This window comes from Berghia stephanieae, chromosome 11, assembly GCF_034508935.2.
Source record: "Berghia stephanieae isolate SIO BIC M18660-M18661 chromosome 11, UCSD_Bste_1.3, whole genome shotgun sequence".
Classification (NCBI taxonomy): domain Eukaryota; kingdom Metazoa; phylum Mollusca; class Gastropoda; order Nudibranchia; family Aeolidiidae; genus Berghia; species Berghia stephanieae.
In genome coordinates, this window is record NC_088370.1 from 30,002,027 (window position 1) to 30,019,683 (window position 17,657).

Here is a 17,657-nt window from a genome sequence, read left to right on the forward strand (position 1 = left end):
TGTGTCTTCTATCACTTGGTTTTGTCCAAACCCACTCCATACTCTTTGGCTGAGAGGGAAACAGTCAAATTTATAGTGTTACTTTTGGGAGCTGATATTTTTTCCCCCTGTAAATCATCTCACTTATGTACTGATAGTTATTTTTTTTTTTTGTTTTGAACACATCCTGTAAGCATTTGAGTGTATTCCTCTCAGTGGAATGCTGTGCCGGTGACTGGATCAGCACAGGATTCCACTAAGAGGAATACACTCAAATGTTGACAAGATGTGTTCAAATCAGAGTTTTAGGTGAGCTCAAACTAAGAACACTGGTAGTGTGCTATTGGAATCTACATCTGTTCCCTATTTGAACCAATTCCCCTTTGTCTACCTTTTCTTGTGTGGTTTAATTGTAATTCTAGAAGTTTTTACTATCCCATTATCTTCCTTTGTACTGGTGCTGATATGACCTTAATGTGTTGCAAGCACCGTAAAAGGTCAAAATACCAAATACAGAACGTTTCGGACTGAATACCCTTCTTCATCCTACAGCAAAAGATGAAAACATAAATACTAAATGCATTGTGTTTGGTAGTTTGTTCTTTTTTGAAGCTGTTATATTCATTTTTTTGTTTATTACTTTTTACAGTCCACAGCTTCTAGCAGATCTGTAATATGAGTAGTCCTTCAAAGCCATTCGGTCTATCGAGCCGGAGTTCATCCCGGTTTCTATAGCATGAGATGGACAATAGAAATTGCATGCTATCCTTTGGATAGGATGCTAGTCTATTCCAAAGTACTTTTCGCCAAATCTAACAGTCTCAGCTACCCATTCACTCACTGCTGGGTCCGTTTGTGTGTGAAGTGAGTGCTCTACCAACTGAGCTATCGGGATCCCCATGTAATGTCAGTAAAGAGCCATCTCCAAGGACTTTGCTTTCACTTTTGATACTTTGTTTTGGTTTTTAAGGTTTTTATGGCGCTTGCCGTACATTTAAGTCACTTCATTGCCAGTAAAAATAAGATTGACAATTAAAAGCACACGATTATATAAGTAAGACAAAGGGAACAGATGAAGATTCCAAGAATACATCATTATTGTGCTTATTTTGAGATCACATAAGTCTCATCCAGACACAAGCACAGAATCCCACTAACAGGAAGACACTCAAATGTTTACATTACACAATCAATACAACAAATATGGCAATACATAACAGAGAGAAGATTTACAAGGAAAAAAATATCATCTCCCAAAACTAACACTAACACTGAACATTTGACTGTTTCCCTCTCTGCCAAGGCCAGAACAAAACCAAGTAATCTCAGTCTAAGACAAGGACAGAAATTTGTCTGTTTTTAAGGGTTTTAAAGCGCTTGCAACACATTTAGGTCATATCAGCGCCAATAAAAAGTAAGAAAATGTGATAGTCAAAAGTTCTAGAATTACAATTAAGGCACCCAAGAAAAAGGAAGGCAAAGGGGAATTGGTTCAAATTGGAAACAGATGTAGATTCCAAGAGCACATTATCAAAGTACTTAGTTTGAGATCACCTAAAAGTCTCATTCAGACACAAGCACAGGTCCCCACTAAGAGGAATACACTCGAATGTTTTACAAATCATATACAATAAGTAAACAAAAATAATACAGTGCATAACAGAGAGATGATTTACAAGGAAAAAAATATCATCTCCCAAAACTCTAACTTGTCATTTGACTGTTTCCCTCCCAGCTAGGGTATCCGGCCAGGGCCTGAACTAAACCAAGTAACCTCTTTCCAAGACGGACAGAAAGCATGTTGGAAAACAGATCAAGGGGGATAGAAGATTCAGTAAGTGCCTCCCTGCCCACTACGAGAGGTCAGGAACCCCACCCAGACAAGGACAGAAAGCAAACTCGGAAAACATAGTATAGGGGGATAGAAGACACAGCAAGTGACCTCCCTGCCCACTATGGAACAAATGTAGATTATTGATGGCTTTCAATAATTTACCTATATCACCATTCAAATGAGCAAACTAGACACGAAAAAGGGGGAGAGGAGGAAGGGGAAGAAGAACATAAACACAATTCATAACAAAGGAAAACAAAAAGAGAGAAAAAGTGTTGAGAAAAACATCCAATATATACATTTTTATTCTGGAAATTTGGCTATGAACACATAGTAAACCTGGTTATATACCGCCATGAATGGGACCAGTGGCATATTTTGAGGTAAAGCAAAACAGTTTGATCATCATATAGATATGAATTTTTCATATATACATATATATATAATACCACATTACCACTAGTAAAGGTATAGCGACCTTAATAAGTGCATACCCCCCTCACACACACACACACCCCTCCTTTCCCCCTCAATCCTATTAGCTTCTCTTTTAAAACTGCAAATTAAAATGAAACAAGTACATCCTCAAATTCCCTCAACTGCCCTTTGAACACATCCTCAACTACCCTTTGCATATAACTTCACAGTTACATTCAGGAACTTCTTTGAAGAAGATGAAGACTTTAGAGAGGTCTTAAATTTTTAAAATGATTCAAGACAGAAATGCCTGGTGAAATTTAGTTGGCGCCTTATGCTCCACAAGGAACCAAGAGGAGAAGAGTAAAGAAGAAGAATCCACGTCTATCCATCTAATAACCCCATGATTCGAACTCGAGACATCCAATCATCTCGTCGAAGGTAACATCCACTCATGACCCGTTTTCCATCAAAAGCAGACCGGCCATGCATCACACGCCAGTTGTCGATGAGCAGGATGGTACCGGGGTTCAGCTTGACCCAGAATTGACCTTTAGGATCAGCAATGATGGTGGATAAGAGGCTGTAGCAACGGTAGAACTCTGCCATGTCTTCTGGTGGGATGGTGTTCAAAGGCGCCCTGTCGTAAGGGTTAAACCTGAAGGGGGAGGTGGGGAAAAAAGGTCATTAATGACAACAAAAGAAATAGTTGTTTTGGTGGGTTTTTACAGCGCTTGTGACACATATAGTATAGGTCATTTCAGCACCAGGAAAAAGGAAAAATATGGGATAGTGAAAATATTTTAGAATTACAATGAACAGCACACAAGTGAAAGTAAGACAAAGTGGGAATGGTTCAAAAAGGGAACAGATGTAGATTCCAAGAGCACACTATAAGTGCACTTAGTTTGAGATCACCTAAAAGTAAAAGGCTCATCCAGACACCAGCACAGGATTCCACTAGGAGGAATACATTCAAATGTTTAAAAAATAAAACATAACCAACAATATTTAAGAGAGATGATTAACAAGGTAAAAAAAAATCACATCAAGGGCCAGGACAAAACCAAGCAATCCCATCCCAAGACAAAGACAGAAAGCAATTTGGAAAACAGATATAAATAAGGGGATAGAAGACACAGCAAGTGACCTCCTGCCCACCACGTGAGGTCAAAGAACCCCACCCAGTAACAGAGGAAAGAAAATGTTAAAAGATGGCAAATCAAGCAGAGGACATGCGTTATGAGTTTGTGTTCAGAAGAAAGTTCATTGCTTTACAGTACAGCTAGTGTGTCAAACTTCAGTGGTGTTTGTGCATTGGCCCTGTTCTGATGTGCATTGGCCCTGTTCTGATGTGCATTGGCCCTGTTCTGATGTGCATTGGCCCTGTTCTGATGTGCATTGGCCCTGTTCTGACTCCATTAGTTGTGAGAGGGACGCGATAATGTTTAAAACCACATTTCTTTTTGAAATGGTGAACACCTTCATGTACAGATACCAAAAATCCATCAAGACAGTGAAAGGGCCCATTCGAATTATCATTTCAGACAATCATTCATTATATAAAAAAAAAAAAAGATCATATCCAGTATTTTTCACCATCACAATTGGTGGGTATCAATTTAATAGAATAATGCAAAATTTTGTATTGAATGAGGCCTAGATACACAAGATCAGTGCCTACACTATAAACAGCACAGCTTTGTTATGAGCAGTGCATAGTAGAATCCTTGGTAAAGAATCTTTACTCACATTTACCGTGCTCAGGTGTAAAATGAGTACCTGGCCGTTAACAGCTTTGTCTCACTCGAAAAAAAATTGTAATAACGACTAAAATAAATGTTTAATGAATAGTCCTTTCCTTAAAACAAGTTTAAAGGCCCTACAATATTGCTTATACTTATATACCTAAGTATATATATACAGACTTATATACCTAAGTATATAATATACATACTTATTTACCTGGCTATATAGAGACACACATATTATACATACTTATATACCTAAGGATATACACAAACTTTATTCCTACATTGATATACATACTTATAGACCATGGCATATACACACACGTATATACCTACGTATATATAGATATGTATATACCTAAGTATATACATACATATATATATATACAAACTTTACACCAAAGTATAGACACATACTTATATACCTAAGTATATATAATTACTTATACCTCCTCCATCAAGGTATTCTGATTAACTTCCAGCCAAAGGTCAGAAATGTTTTGTTTTTACTTTACAAAGCAGGCTGTAATATCTTTGTGATAAATTAAATTAAGGAACAGGCATTGGACACAAGATAAACATCTTTAAAAAAGTGGGTATGAAACAGTGCCAGACAAAGCAGATGGAAAAATACAAGAAATGAAAAAGACCACATTAAAAATAAAAAATCAGCCTACCTCGACTAAGGAGACTGTTTTTATTTTTTTGTAAACATGAGGCATACTTCTTTGGGGTCACCCCCCCCCCCCTCCCCCAAATTCAATGGTTACGTTAGGCTCGTTATTGAATTATTATCAACCCTACAAACTGTTTAGAATCTCAATCGTCATGAATTGATAGGCAATACAAGATAAGATGAATATTTAAAAAAAAAAAAAAAAAAAAAGTTATGAATTTTTAAGTATTCTGTATTATAGGTTTAACCTTACTATAACAAACTAAATTATTTTTAATTTTTCTTACTCCATGTTTTATTAGGTTTTACAAACTATAGTCATTTGCTTGCCTAATATATGTTTGTAAAATGTAAAAGCCAATTTTGTATGGCAATTACAGAAGTCTACCGTAACACTTAGAAAGGGAAGTTATAGTTCTCAACGTTACTTGGCGTGTGACTAATAGAGCGAGACAAAATGTCAGAAAGTGTCGGTCGGTTCGTTCCAACAGTGTACGTTTACACTGTTAAATCAGCTGATCTCTCTCTCTCTCTCTCTTTCTGCCTTTCTCTCTCTCTATCTCTGCCTTTCTCTCTTTCTTTCTGTCTCTCCCCCCCCCCACTCTCTTTCTCCATATATACATATATCATGCATGTATGAATGTGTTGGTGTTTGTGCAAGCGTGTTCAAAATAAAGTATATCTTTGTCTCTCTCTCTCTCTCTCTCTCTCTCTCTCTCTCTCTCTCTCTCTCTCTCTCTCTCTCTCTCTATATATATATATATATATATATATATATATATATATATATATATATATATATATATATATATATATATATATATATATATATATATATATATATATATATATATATATATATATATATGAGCCAAGGTCAAAAGGTGCCAATTTTTTTTCTCAAAATAAAAGTGACATAATAGTCCATTCATGTTTCTATATATGTAGCAAAAACCCTGTACTTCATGAATCAAAGGCCCTTTAGATAACTTTAAGGTCTAACGCAGCATAATATCGTCAACAATACCTATAGGTTGCTGGTGTCACCTGTGACCGGTGACACCAAAATGAGACAAAAAACTCAATAACCAAATAATTTTTGTTGAGTATCAAACTTTATTTAGTAAGTTATAGACAAAAGGACACAATCAACAACAATCATAGTACAATAATATTACCAACTATTGGAGAAAATGTTGCTTTTTGGTGTCATCGGTCACAAGCAACATAGAATGCAAATATATTATTTCATAAAAATGTTTGTACATTAACAACAACAACAATATTGCATATGCTTATTACCAGCAATGTTCAGAAACGTTTGGAATAAAATGTTGGGAAATAATGTGACCAAAGCATATCTTATTTAGCGACATTGTGTCACTTGTGACATTAGACCGATGACACCATTACTTATGTCACAAACAATACCAAATTGCAATTTCGACAATTTATCATTAATTTCAGTCAAACCAGTGTAATAACCACAGTTAAATATGGAATTTAAAAATATTTCCGAAACCAAAGACTTCAAAAATAGAAATATACATGGAAATTAGAGCATCTGAATGTGACTTGTGACATAAGACCGCTGACACCATTACTTATGTCACAAGCAACACCAAATCACACTTTCGTCCACAATATATCATTATTTTCAGTCAAAAAAGCACAATAACCTACTATAAAATAAAATTCAATAATATTTTAAGAAACTAAATACTTTCAAATTGGAAATATACTTAGAAATTAGTAATACCATTGTTGCTATTACTTTGGTCAAAATCGGCACTAGAACGCAATTTTGCCTCAATAAATCAAGAATAGCAACTGAACACATGTAATATCGCCTGTTGAAATGTAATTCAATGACATTTCAAGCTTTGAAGAACATGAAAATAGAAATGTATTAGAAACTTCAAACTTTAGTGTCACCTGTGACATTTTAACCAATGACACCAATGGTCACAAAAAGTACCAAAAGTCACACAAACACTAGATAAATATCAGCCATGGTAATGAATTCATGTAACCATACGGTAACATCCACCCAACTGCTCAAATCTGCTAATTTGTAGTAATTTAGTGTGTTAATAGTAAATCAAATCAAATTTCTTGGCAACCCTTCTTTTATCTGGATTCGGCGAAAGCTTGAGTTTTGTCTTTTTCTTGATTGATACAACCCTGAAGCATAAAAAAATAGAATTACAAGGAAATAATTAATTATGTCGAAATCACAGTCTTATGTGAGATGTCATAATATCATATTTGTAAATAGAATAACAGCTGAAAACATACTTTTTTGGTGGCACTTTGTAATATCCAATATCAAGTGTTGCTTGTGACAATGTAAAATAGCGATGACACCAAAGTTCAACTTACCTTTTCTCCCTGGAGCCACACTGTAAAGGCAAACAAAAGTGCTGCACTTCAAAGACTGGTAAGAAGGGTGGATCAAAATTGCGAATCGCCATTTAACGAAACAAACTTCCACGTGTTCACGCATGCCGTGTTGCTTGTGACAAATGACACCAAAACCAATAAACCTCAATATCGGCAAAACGGTATACATTTACTCCAAGATTTGAGTTCAGATAGTAAATCTATGCTTTTTTCCCATAATTAAACATTTTATAAACATTAAACATGAGCTTTAACGTTTCGTGTTGAGGCTTAGTATTATGCTGTGTTTGATGACACCAAAGGTCACAAGCAACACCAACTTTTTAAGAACTCTATTTGAAACTTAATCAGATATGTAATATACTGCAACTGCGTTTAAAAGTAAATTTTGACATTATACTTTTGGTCAAATTTCAATCACGTGAGCTAAAACATCACATTTAATTTCTACATGATTTCTAAAAAGGTGATGCGTTTACCTCGTTTTAAGCACATGCCAAACAGCATTCAAATTTCACTTTCAAGTTGTTTATTTCATATTCTCTTGAACAGAGTATGTTGTGCTATCTCATGTTATCTCTTCTTCATATTATCAATTGATTACAAGCATTAACCCAATGAAAACAGCCTATAATTAAGTAAAATTCAAATTTTCTTAACACTGGTATCAGACGGGCACCTTTTGACCTTGGCTCATATACATATATATATATATAAAGTACAGCTCGCGTACAATGTTCTCGGTTGCAACAAGAGCTAGACTACAACAGGAAATGTTAAAATCCCCGTTCTACGGCCTATATAACTCATATACATATATATATGCAGGACTATAACGGTGAAATATTTCTTGGAACACGGATACAAAGGGGGTGTGAGTTGAAAGTTTAGCACCTAGTTGAGAAAACTACGTACTCATCAAGAAAAAAGCGGAAGGCACACAGGTGGGAGTGGGCGAATTGCAGTTACATTGTGTGTACCATTGACGTCTCTCTGTGTACTTTGTGTATCCACGACAACAACGACGACGACGCAACAAAAGCCTAGTGAGAGACACGTGACTGAACTATCAGCATGTCGATACACTACAGTTGATACATTACACATAGAGTGAGGGATGTGCGTCTCTTGACTGATTAGGTAATTATGCCCAATGAGAAGTGAGATGAAGCTACCACAGGAATGGAGGGTCGCAGTCACTTCGTCAGATTCATTTACTTAGGAGGTAACTCAATATTTACTTAGGGAGGTAACTCGAAATGCGTTCCTTGCCTATATTTCTCACTTCCCTCAGTATTGCTTCCTGTCAAATATATATTTCTCTCTATTTCCTCCTATGTAAAGCGACCAATATTCCTCGTAGAGGGGTTAAGACAGTCAATTAGTTGCATATCTCCAAAATCATTGAAAATTACAATCTTTACATTATACAGTTGAAGATCTGTACTTACAGTTACTGATGCTCAAACAGAATCTTTTTTTGATAATGAGGGGTGAATCGATGGCTTCTGTTTACAAACATAACGATCTTTGATGAGTCTTCGATGGTGGTGAATCATGACATTACAGAAGGTTTTAACAGCCTCCTTGACGATCTGTGTGGATGGTCGTCTTGAAAGTTTACAAAATGGACGTCTCCACAATGAGTGTCTAGATGGGTAAAAAATTGAGGACGCATAATGTCCAGATTTTCTATTGTAATTTGAGGAATAGTTCTATGGTGAAGGCCAGTAGTAATGCCATGATGCAGTAAATGAGCCCTGAATACAGAATCTGTTGTGGAAACAAGTTTAAACATTTGCGGTGTGCTGTATTTTAAACCACCGCGATCCTTCAGTTTTGTGAATGTGGACCTTTCTCCTATATCCTCAGAATGTAGTGTTGATATGTATTGTGCACATTCATTACAGTTTATTTTGTCAATGATTTTTCTGACTATATAGCCACTCATGTAATCCGATGCGTGATAATCGATGGGGTTTCTGAGAATTCTCTCGAAAGTGGCAGATCAATAGAGATGGTTGATGTAGGATTAGAGTGGAAAGTTGTATTTTCGGATTCAAAAAGTGCAACATATAGCAGTACAAATAAAACAGAAATAAACACTATACCTACGTAAAGTACTAGGTAACACTGATCCCATCAGTGTTACCTAGTACTTTACGTAGGTATAGTGTTTATTTCTGTTTTATTTGTACTGCTATATGTTGCACTCCCCATCAGTGTTACCATTTTCGGATTCAACAACAGTTGGCAAAGGAGTTGCGTTTGCATTCTTTGATGGTGTGACGTCATTCTTTTGAAGTAATCCTCTTCATGCATATTGATATTGCATCGTATTGGGGTTGTTGTTCCATCCACCGTGTCCTCTTGCCATCGAGAAAAAGGTCTCCAAATGATCCTGACTTAGCTTGTATGTCAACAAGTATTTGAAGCCAGTGTCGTCATTTGACAGCAGATCTGTGGCCAATTTCTTGATTTAATGCAAACGTCACTATGAAACCAATGAATACTGTTTTCCTCGGACCACTGATCAAAGGCCTCCCATTTGGTTCCTTTAATTGTGTGATTTATGAGTATATGTCATCAATGGCTTTACACTTAATCATCAAGTTGTGTTTGTCAATGCGGCTTTTGAATCCCTTGGCAATAGGAGTTGAAGAGTTACAGATATCAAAAGCCTCGTTAAAAACCTTGCTGTCGGCGAATTCAGGCAAATGGAGATCCCCCCTGCAGAAATCGATGGCAGTTGCAGAGTTACTTAGAGTTGCAAGGCCAATTGCACGTTCATGTTGTTCTTGTGGAAAGCAATATGAATTGCCTTGAGTTTATTAGCAAAAACAAGGTTATCTTTAAGTTGTAAATTATGGAGCATTTCAATTCTTCTTCAAAGCTGCAGCCAAGATTATGAGCCGTCGCTTGATTTGTGTCTGATATATCCATCACATACAACTTTCCTGACACAGAATCATCCGCAGTCGTTCATCAAGACAATTGCCTCCTTGGCTATATTGGCTTGGACCACTGCCGACAGCTTGTTGATGAAAAAATGGCCCATCGGTTGTTTCCAGTGGCCCCTCAATCCTACAGCCATGAACACCAATGCCTTGGTGTCCTCACTTATTCCGACCGTAGCACTTCCCACCTGCCTGAGTAGCACTTGTTTTTTTGCTTCGTATGCGTATTCAGCGCGTATTGCCATGGAGTCAAACATCACTGTCACATCCTTCATTGTAGGTTCGGTCTCCAGATTTCTTGCCATGAAAGTCAACATTTCTCTATTAAAACCTCGTCGACAGTCTTATGGAGTTGCCCATTTATTCTTTTATGTCGGGTTGTTTAATTCATTCATGTAAAAATATTTTGGATCCATAAATAGTAGGTTTAAATGCAACCATATGCGTCCTGTGAAGGGTATATCAAACATAAAATAAATTTAAAGGAGTAGGAAAATGTACAGCTTTGAAAACAAATACAAAGTTATGGCAGGACATGAAAAGGAATGGAACATAGACTAGGAATAAAGTCAATCAGTAGATTTTTAGCCTTAGAAAGCCAAACTAGCATCCTTCACCTGTCTCTTCTTTCTGTCATCACCTTAACCCTACCAACTATAGGAAAATTGTCACATTCGTTACAATACAACCAACATATTTCTCATTCAAATTTCTTTTGTACATCATAAACTTTAAAGAAAATGGACAGTGTGTTGTAGAGCATGTTTTGCTAAAGAAGTTATGCATTGGAAGAACTTTACTGCTATTGTGTTTCAGTGATAAAAAATCTATTTTTGTGTTAGTTGGGCGTGTGGTTTTGGGGAAAATCCTGAAAATGGGTGGTAAGGAGAGAGTTAATCGCACACAATACCATTCCCACACTTTCCTCCCCGCAAGCGGTTTCATATGATCACATGGCGGAATGCCTAGTTCTGCCTCTAATAATAAAGTAGAACTCTGTGATGGCATCTCAAATTTTGAAAGCTATTCTAATAGAAAGGTACTAAAGGAGGCAGGATACAAAAGAACTCTTTCTTTTGTCAGAATAAGAAGAAGGCAAGCAAGATTCTTTGGCCGTGTAATGAGGAGAGAGGGAATTGAGAGGCTGATGACAAGAGGAATGATAGATAGGAAGCGGGTAATCGGAAGACAGAGGATGAAATTAGTGGACGACATTAGAAACTTGACACAAGGAAGAAGTAATGTGGAGACTATCAGGGCAACGAACGATAGATAGGGTTGGAAAGGCACCAGATGATGATGGTGGTGATGATCCTACTGAAAATGGCCAAACGTGAAAAATCAGCGGCAAGGGAAAGTGTTATGAAGAAGAATAAACAAACCGTAGATGCATTATCTCCCCTGTGTCTGGGTGTAGGTTGATAACGGGACACAAGGTGTACATGTGATACCCAGGGCTACCAGCTTTCCCATTCTCACTCTTTCTAGGCAGCTCTTTGTATTCATGGGGAACCAGGTGGGTGGATAGAAACCTGTACAAGATGACGATGAGAAAAGATACAAAGTAAATTATTTATTCCATCCCTCCTTATGGAAAACCCTATCATTTCTTAGTAAATTTTTAAAAAATTATTCAACGATTGTGCAATTTTTTTTGCTTTTATTATTGGTTTAAAATAAGGTGTAAAAGACAGCTGATTGGCAATTTAAAATATTCTTTTGTTTCACATGACTACAAATCCAACGTTTTTCAATTTTTTGGTCAAATTGTCATTCAAGCAGTTGGACAGAAAACCACAAATTATACTACTACCATACAATTGGTCATGAAATATCTAAGAATCTTACTTTGAGAGGTGGACTAAACACATTTTTTGATTTCTTTGTGCATTATCAATAAAACACAGACCCGACTCGCTAGCTTGTAGTGTTGTTTGGCCCGAAAAAAAAACAAAACTAGTTTAATAAATACAAAGAAATGAAAGAATCGTAAATTGTCCAATGATCAGAAGATCTGAACTTCAATCTCGAGTCAAGGATGCCCGTGTTATCTCTTTGTTTTATAAATATATCTATATAATATATACAATAGTCAACACATCATCAAATCATGGGATGAATGAATGAATGAATGAATTTATTTACCACCCCAAAACCGCACCCTTGAGATATATTCGAGGATGCCTCAGGAGTTGGGTTCTTTTTTTTTTAAACTGAACATGAGCAGAAGCAAGGTCTCACCTAAAATGAACCCTGTAAATGAACGAACAAAAACATATCTCTTAACTCTCCTCTTTTCCTGTTTTTTTTTGGGGGGGAGGGGGGTTTTGCAAGTGTGTGGGGCCTTTTTTTTTCTTCATCAATTCAAATAACATTATTTATGTATTGAGAAGAGGGACCTTAAGCAGACTTCTTAGAGGCATGAAAAGGTGCTGGATTTGAATTGAGGTATGAAAAAAAAAAAAAAAAAACAGAGAACAAAAAACTGGGTAAAAGCATTTTGCATCCCTGTATATTGTAAAGACGACTTGGGATAGTTTAAAAAATAGTCCTTCAGAGTCATTAGGCCCATGGAGCCGGAGTTTATCCCAGTTTCTATAGCGGGAAACAGACAATAGCAATTGCTTGCGACCCTTTGGATAGGACACTAGACTATGACAAAGAACTTTCTGCCAGATCTAATAAACCCAGCCACCCATTCACTGCTGGGTGGACATAGAGGAGATGGGGGGGGGGGGGGGGGGGGGTCAGAAAAAAATCTCGACTGCACCCGGGATCGATCTCAGTCCCTTTGATTGTGAAGCGAGTGCTCTACCAACTGAGCTATTGGGACTCCCAGAATAAAACCAGTCATTTTGCATCCCTGGATATTGTAAAGACGAATATCCAGCATGGGGACAATTGAAGGGAATTTATCTTCTTTATTTTCTTATTTTTTAATTTCTTTTTGGTTTTTTGGTTTTTAAATGTCCTGGCAATGGCGTCTTTTTGTCTGTCCTTACCTGACGGCATCGGGATGAGACTGCCTGAGTTTGTCAACGGCATGAAACCCGTCCACTAGCATGGTCTCTCCTCCCTTCCCATCATGACCCAGGCACTGGAACACTTGGATACTGTCCACGCAAAGAATGGACAAATGTCAAATTGAGAAATTAGAAAGCAGGCACCGGTGTAAGATAAAGATCTGAACAAATGTGTTTGCAACAGTGCTTTGTCTGGCACCGTTTCATTCACACTTGTTCAGATTTTTATGCTACAAGTATTTAAATTAAACTTAATGTTCAAAATACAAATTTTAGTCAACGTAATCATTATTAATCAATTTGGGAGGGAGAAAAATACTCTATTCAAATCCATTCTTTTCCTACCTGTTACTTGTCTTCAATCAAAGGCACTTAAATGATTAACTCTTACTAGCCTTTTAACCCTTATGATATGACATGATATCTTCCTTCTTCATGCACATCTGCAAACCACCTGGAGTGTATTGTCGCAGACTTTGCTGTGGATGTTGGTGTTTAGAGTGGCACAGAAGCGATGTTGTCTCTGAACTGTTTAAGGTTTTCAGAAGTAGCTACAACTGCAGGCAGGCTGTTCCAAATTCAAATCGTTGATGGGAATAACAACTGCTCATGGCATTGCACTGTTGAGCATGGGATTTGGAATCTGTGATCGTTTTCTCTGGTATTTCCCCTTGTTGTTGCAGGTTTAAGGTCGTGGGGAATGTCAATCAACTTATGTACTGAACGGTAGAGTGTGGTTGCTTCAGCTTGCTTTCTTCGTTCTTCCAGAGTTGGCCATTGAAGGTTGGTAATCAAAGTTTCAGCGCAGTGTCTCATGTCAAAATTGCCGAAAACTAAACGGGCAGCTCTTCTTTGCACCGTCTCTAACTTTTACTTGTTTTTATTAGTTAAAGATATGATATGATATGATATATGACATATATGATTTGATATGATATATGATATGGTATATGATATGATCTATGATATGGTTAGACCTGTAAATGAGCTCTATGAAAATTGACTGAAACTGAAACTCTTCGTAATTCGTCGTAGCGGTAAAATCCAAAGAATCAAAATGAAAGGTAAACAGCAAGCTCACTTGAGCAAAGCAATGGCAGAAAATTAATTTGTGCGGGAATTAATTAGGCTAATTGCCATTGTTCCTTATAATTAGGTATCCAATCAGTGAAGAAACTTAGAAACGTCAACCAGTTTGTTTACAACATGAGGCAATCGAAATGTGCTTGTAGCAATCATATAACTTTTGATTTGAAGGTGTCTACATAACGAACTTCCGGTGTTTGAATTTTTCTTTTTCATACTTTTCCTGTCCTTCAAGTAAATGTGGTCAATTTTGGCTAGACGAAACAGTGAAATTTATCGCTCGGCGGCTCAGTTAAAATTGGCTACGACAGGTTTGGAAAGTGAAAAAATATTTTCACGAAGGCTGTGTGAAAAGACACTGGGGTGTGTTCAGACACGGCAATTCTAAAAAGCGTTGCTTAGCCTTGGCAATATATCCATCGTTAATATAAACGGCCCATGAGATATGCGTAGCGCTGTGGAACATTCCTAATTAACTTTACAGTCATTCGACTACGATTCATGAAATCTTTCTTTATTCAATTCTTTCTTCCCTTTTTAAAAATATTTGAATTTTACGAATTGACTGATTTCAGATAATTGACTGAGAATTTACAGGTCTATATGGTATATGATATGGTATATGATATGGTATATGATATGATATGATATGATATAGGATATGGTATATGGTATGATATATGATATGGTATATGATATGATATAGGATATGGTATGATGTATGATATGGTATATGATATGATATATGATATGGTATATGATATGATATAGGATATGATATAGGATATGGTATATGATATGATATATGATATGATATAGGATATGGTATAGGGTATGATAAAGGACATGATATATGATATGATATAGGATATGATATAGGATATGATATAGGATATGATATATGATATGATATATGATATGATATATGATATGATATAGGATATGATATATGATATGATATAGGATATGATATATGATATGATATATGATATGGTATATGATATGGTATATGATATGGTATATGATATGATATAGGATATGATATAGGATATGATATATGATATGATATAGGATATGATAAAGGATATGATATAGGATATGATATAGGATATGATATAGGATATGATATATGATATGATATAGGATATGATATATGATATGATATAGGATATGATATAGGATATGATATATGATATGATATAGGATATGATATAGGATATGATATAGGATATGATATAGGATATGATATAGGATATGATATAGATAGATTATGATATATAGGATATGAATATAGGATATGATATATAGGATATGATATAGGATATGATATGAATGATATGATATGATATAGGATATGATATAGGATATGATATAGGATATGATATAGGATAATGATATAGGATATGATATAGGATATGATATAGGATATGATATAGGATATGATATAGGATATGATATATGATATGATATAGGATATGATATAGGATATGATATAGGATATGATATAGGATATGATATAGGATATGATATAGGATATGATATAGGATATGATATATGGATATGATATAGGATATGATATATGATATGATATAGGATATGATATGATATGGATATATGATATGATATAGGATATGATATATGATATGATATAGGATATGATATAGATTGATAAGGATATGTATATGATATGATATAGGATATTATGATATTAGGATGATATAGATATGATATAGATATTGATATGATAAGATATGATAGTTGATTGACATGTATAGGATATGATATATGAAATGATATATAATATGTGACATGATATACATTGCACCAGTCTCCTACCCAGCAGGCATCTCAAGGTAAGTGTTATCCGTGTGAGCAGACAGGTATCCATTGTCGTAAGCCGTGTCACTAAAGGATTGATCCGATGTGAACTGCCACAGTTCACCAAAGAACGTCTCTTGAATTGGAGACACCCTGTCCGTGGCTGTTTTTATACCCTCAATGGATGCTGGGGCCTGAGGAAATGGACGAGACCAAAGTTTCAATTTTGCGCTTTTCAACAACAACAAATATAAAGAAAAAAAAAAAAAGGGTGTCCTTTTCAGTCATTATATTAGGAGAATTAGATTGGTGATAATATTAGTCCATAATCAAAGATTGTCATTTGAAAAAAAAAATAATAATAAAAATAAAATTAACAAACAGTTTGTTTTCAGTGAAAACCTCTGGATAGCGACACCTCTGAATAATGACAACCCCTGGATAGCGACACCTCTGAATAATGACAACCCCTGGATAGCGACACCTCTGAATAATGACAACCCCTGGATAGCGACATTGACCTCTGGTCCCAATTTTTTTTTTTTTTTTGCTGCATATTATTAGTAATAAATATCCCAAAATAGCAGCATTATACATGTAACTAAAACCCCTGTTTAGTGACATTATTTATCCCTTGTAATTGTGCCTACTCTCATTAATAGTCTCTCCCCCGTCTGAAATTCATTTTTATGGTCAACCATTTCAAACCAGTGCAAAGTCAAGCTGAAGTAAATGCTGATTAGTGACTTTAACCTTTCAATATGAATAAAAGAAAGAAATTCTAGTTTTGTCAGCACTTAGAGAAATTATCTTCATTCATGTAAATTAGGCCTTTAAAATAAATACATAAATACATAAATAAATAAATAAATAAATTAATTAATTTTTTAATTAATTAATTAATTAATTAATTAATAAGTAAATAAATAAATAAATCCCTCTAATTCTATCTATTGCATGGGAAAACTTGCCTCTATGATCAGTTTCAAAAAAAAAAAAAGAAGAAGAAAAAAATGAACTTTGTGTCAGCGATGAGAGAGCAACACCACATGGGGATAAAATTTCTTGAAAAAAAAAAAAAATAAATAAATCAAACAAAAAAAAAACAAAAAAAACAACAAAAAAAACAATGGCTTAAAGTAAGACCAACAGATCTGCTGCCAAAAAGCAAGGTCTTAACTATTGCCCTTTAAGAAATAGTGCAATGTTCTTTTTACTAAGCCACACCATCCCCTATATATTATGAAAAGTAATATGGCAAAACCTCTTGAGTTCAGTATTTAGGTTCCCACAAACCTCTGTAACCATTGAAAATCCAAAGTCTAGTAGATTACGAAGCGTCTGTCGAAGACCCTCATCGGTTTCCACATGCCTTGTGTATGTCACAGGAAGTGGCCCACCCCCGTCCCTCAGTGTGTCTCCATTCCACAAAACTCTTTTCACCATGGAAGGAATCCTCTCCTTTGTCTTCTTGCTGCAGCTGCTACTGTAAGAATTGGACATCAACCAATCCACGGAATACTTTGTTATGTGGTTATCTTTCCCTGGTTAGGTGAGAGAAAATAAATAAATAAATACATACATAAACACATAAATAAATAAATAAATAAATAAATAAATAAATAAATAAATAAATAAATAAACAAATAAATGAAAAGAACAAAAAAAAAAAAGACAAGAAAAAGAAAAGGGGGAAATAATTCGCAAAACTTA

General features: G+C 35.5%; 1 protein-coding gene across 2 annotated transcripts in view; it reads right to left on the minus strand.

Annotated features, from left to right (window-relative positions):
* Positions 1-2,083: 2,083 nt before the first annotated feature.
* The window catches only part of LOC144956241 (trimethyllysine dioxygenase, mitochondrial-like), a 36,582-nt gene continuing 21,008 nt past the window's right edge, over positions 2,084-17,657 (minus strand). For both annotated transcript variants that reach the window (XM_078886667.1, XM_078886665.1), the window contains exons 4-8: positions 17,241-17,488; positions 15,963-16,138; positions 13,020-13,130; positions 11,400-11,549; positions 2,084-2,888 (exon numbers count right to left, since the gene is read on the minus strand). In XM_078886667.1, coding sequence (XP_078742793.1) covers positions 2,615-2,888; positions 11,400-11,549; positions 13,020-13,130; positions 15,963-16,138; positions 17,241-17,488 — 959 coding nt within the window. In that variant the 3' untranslated portion in view covers positions 2,084-2,614. The remainder of the gene's footprint in view (positions 2,889-11,399; positions 11,550-13,019; positions 13,131-15,962; positions 16,139-17,240; positions 17,489-17,657) is intronic.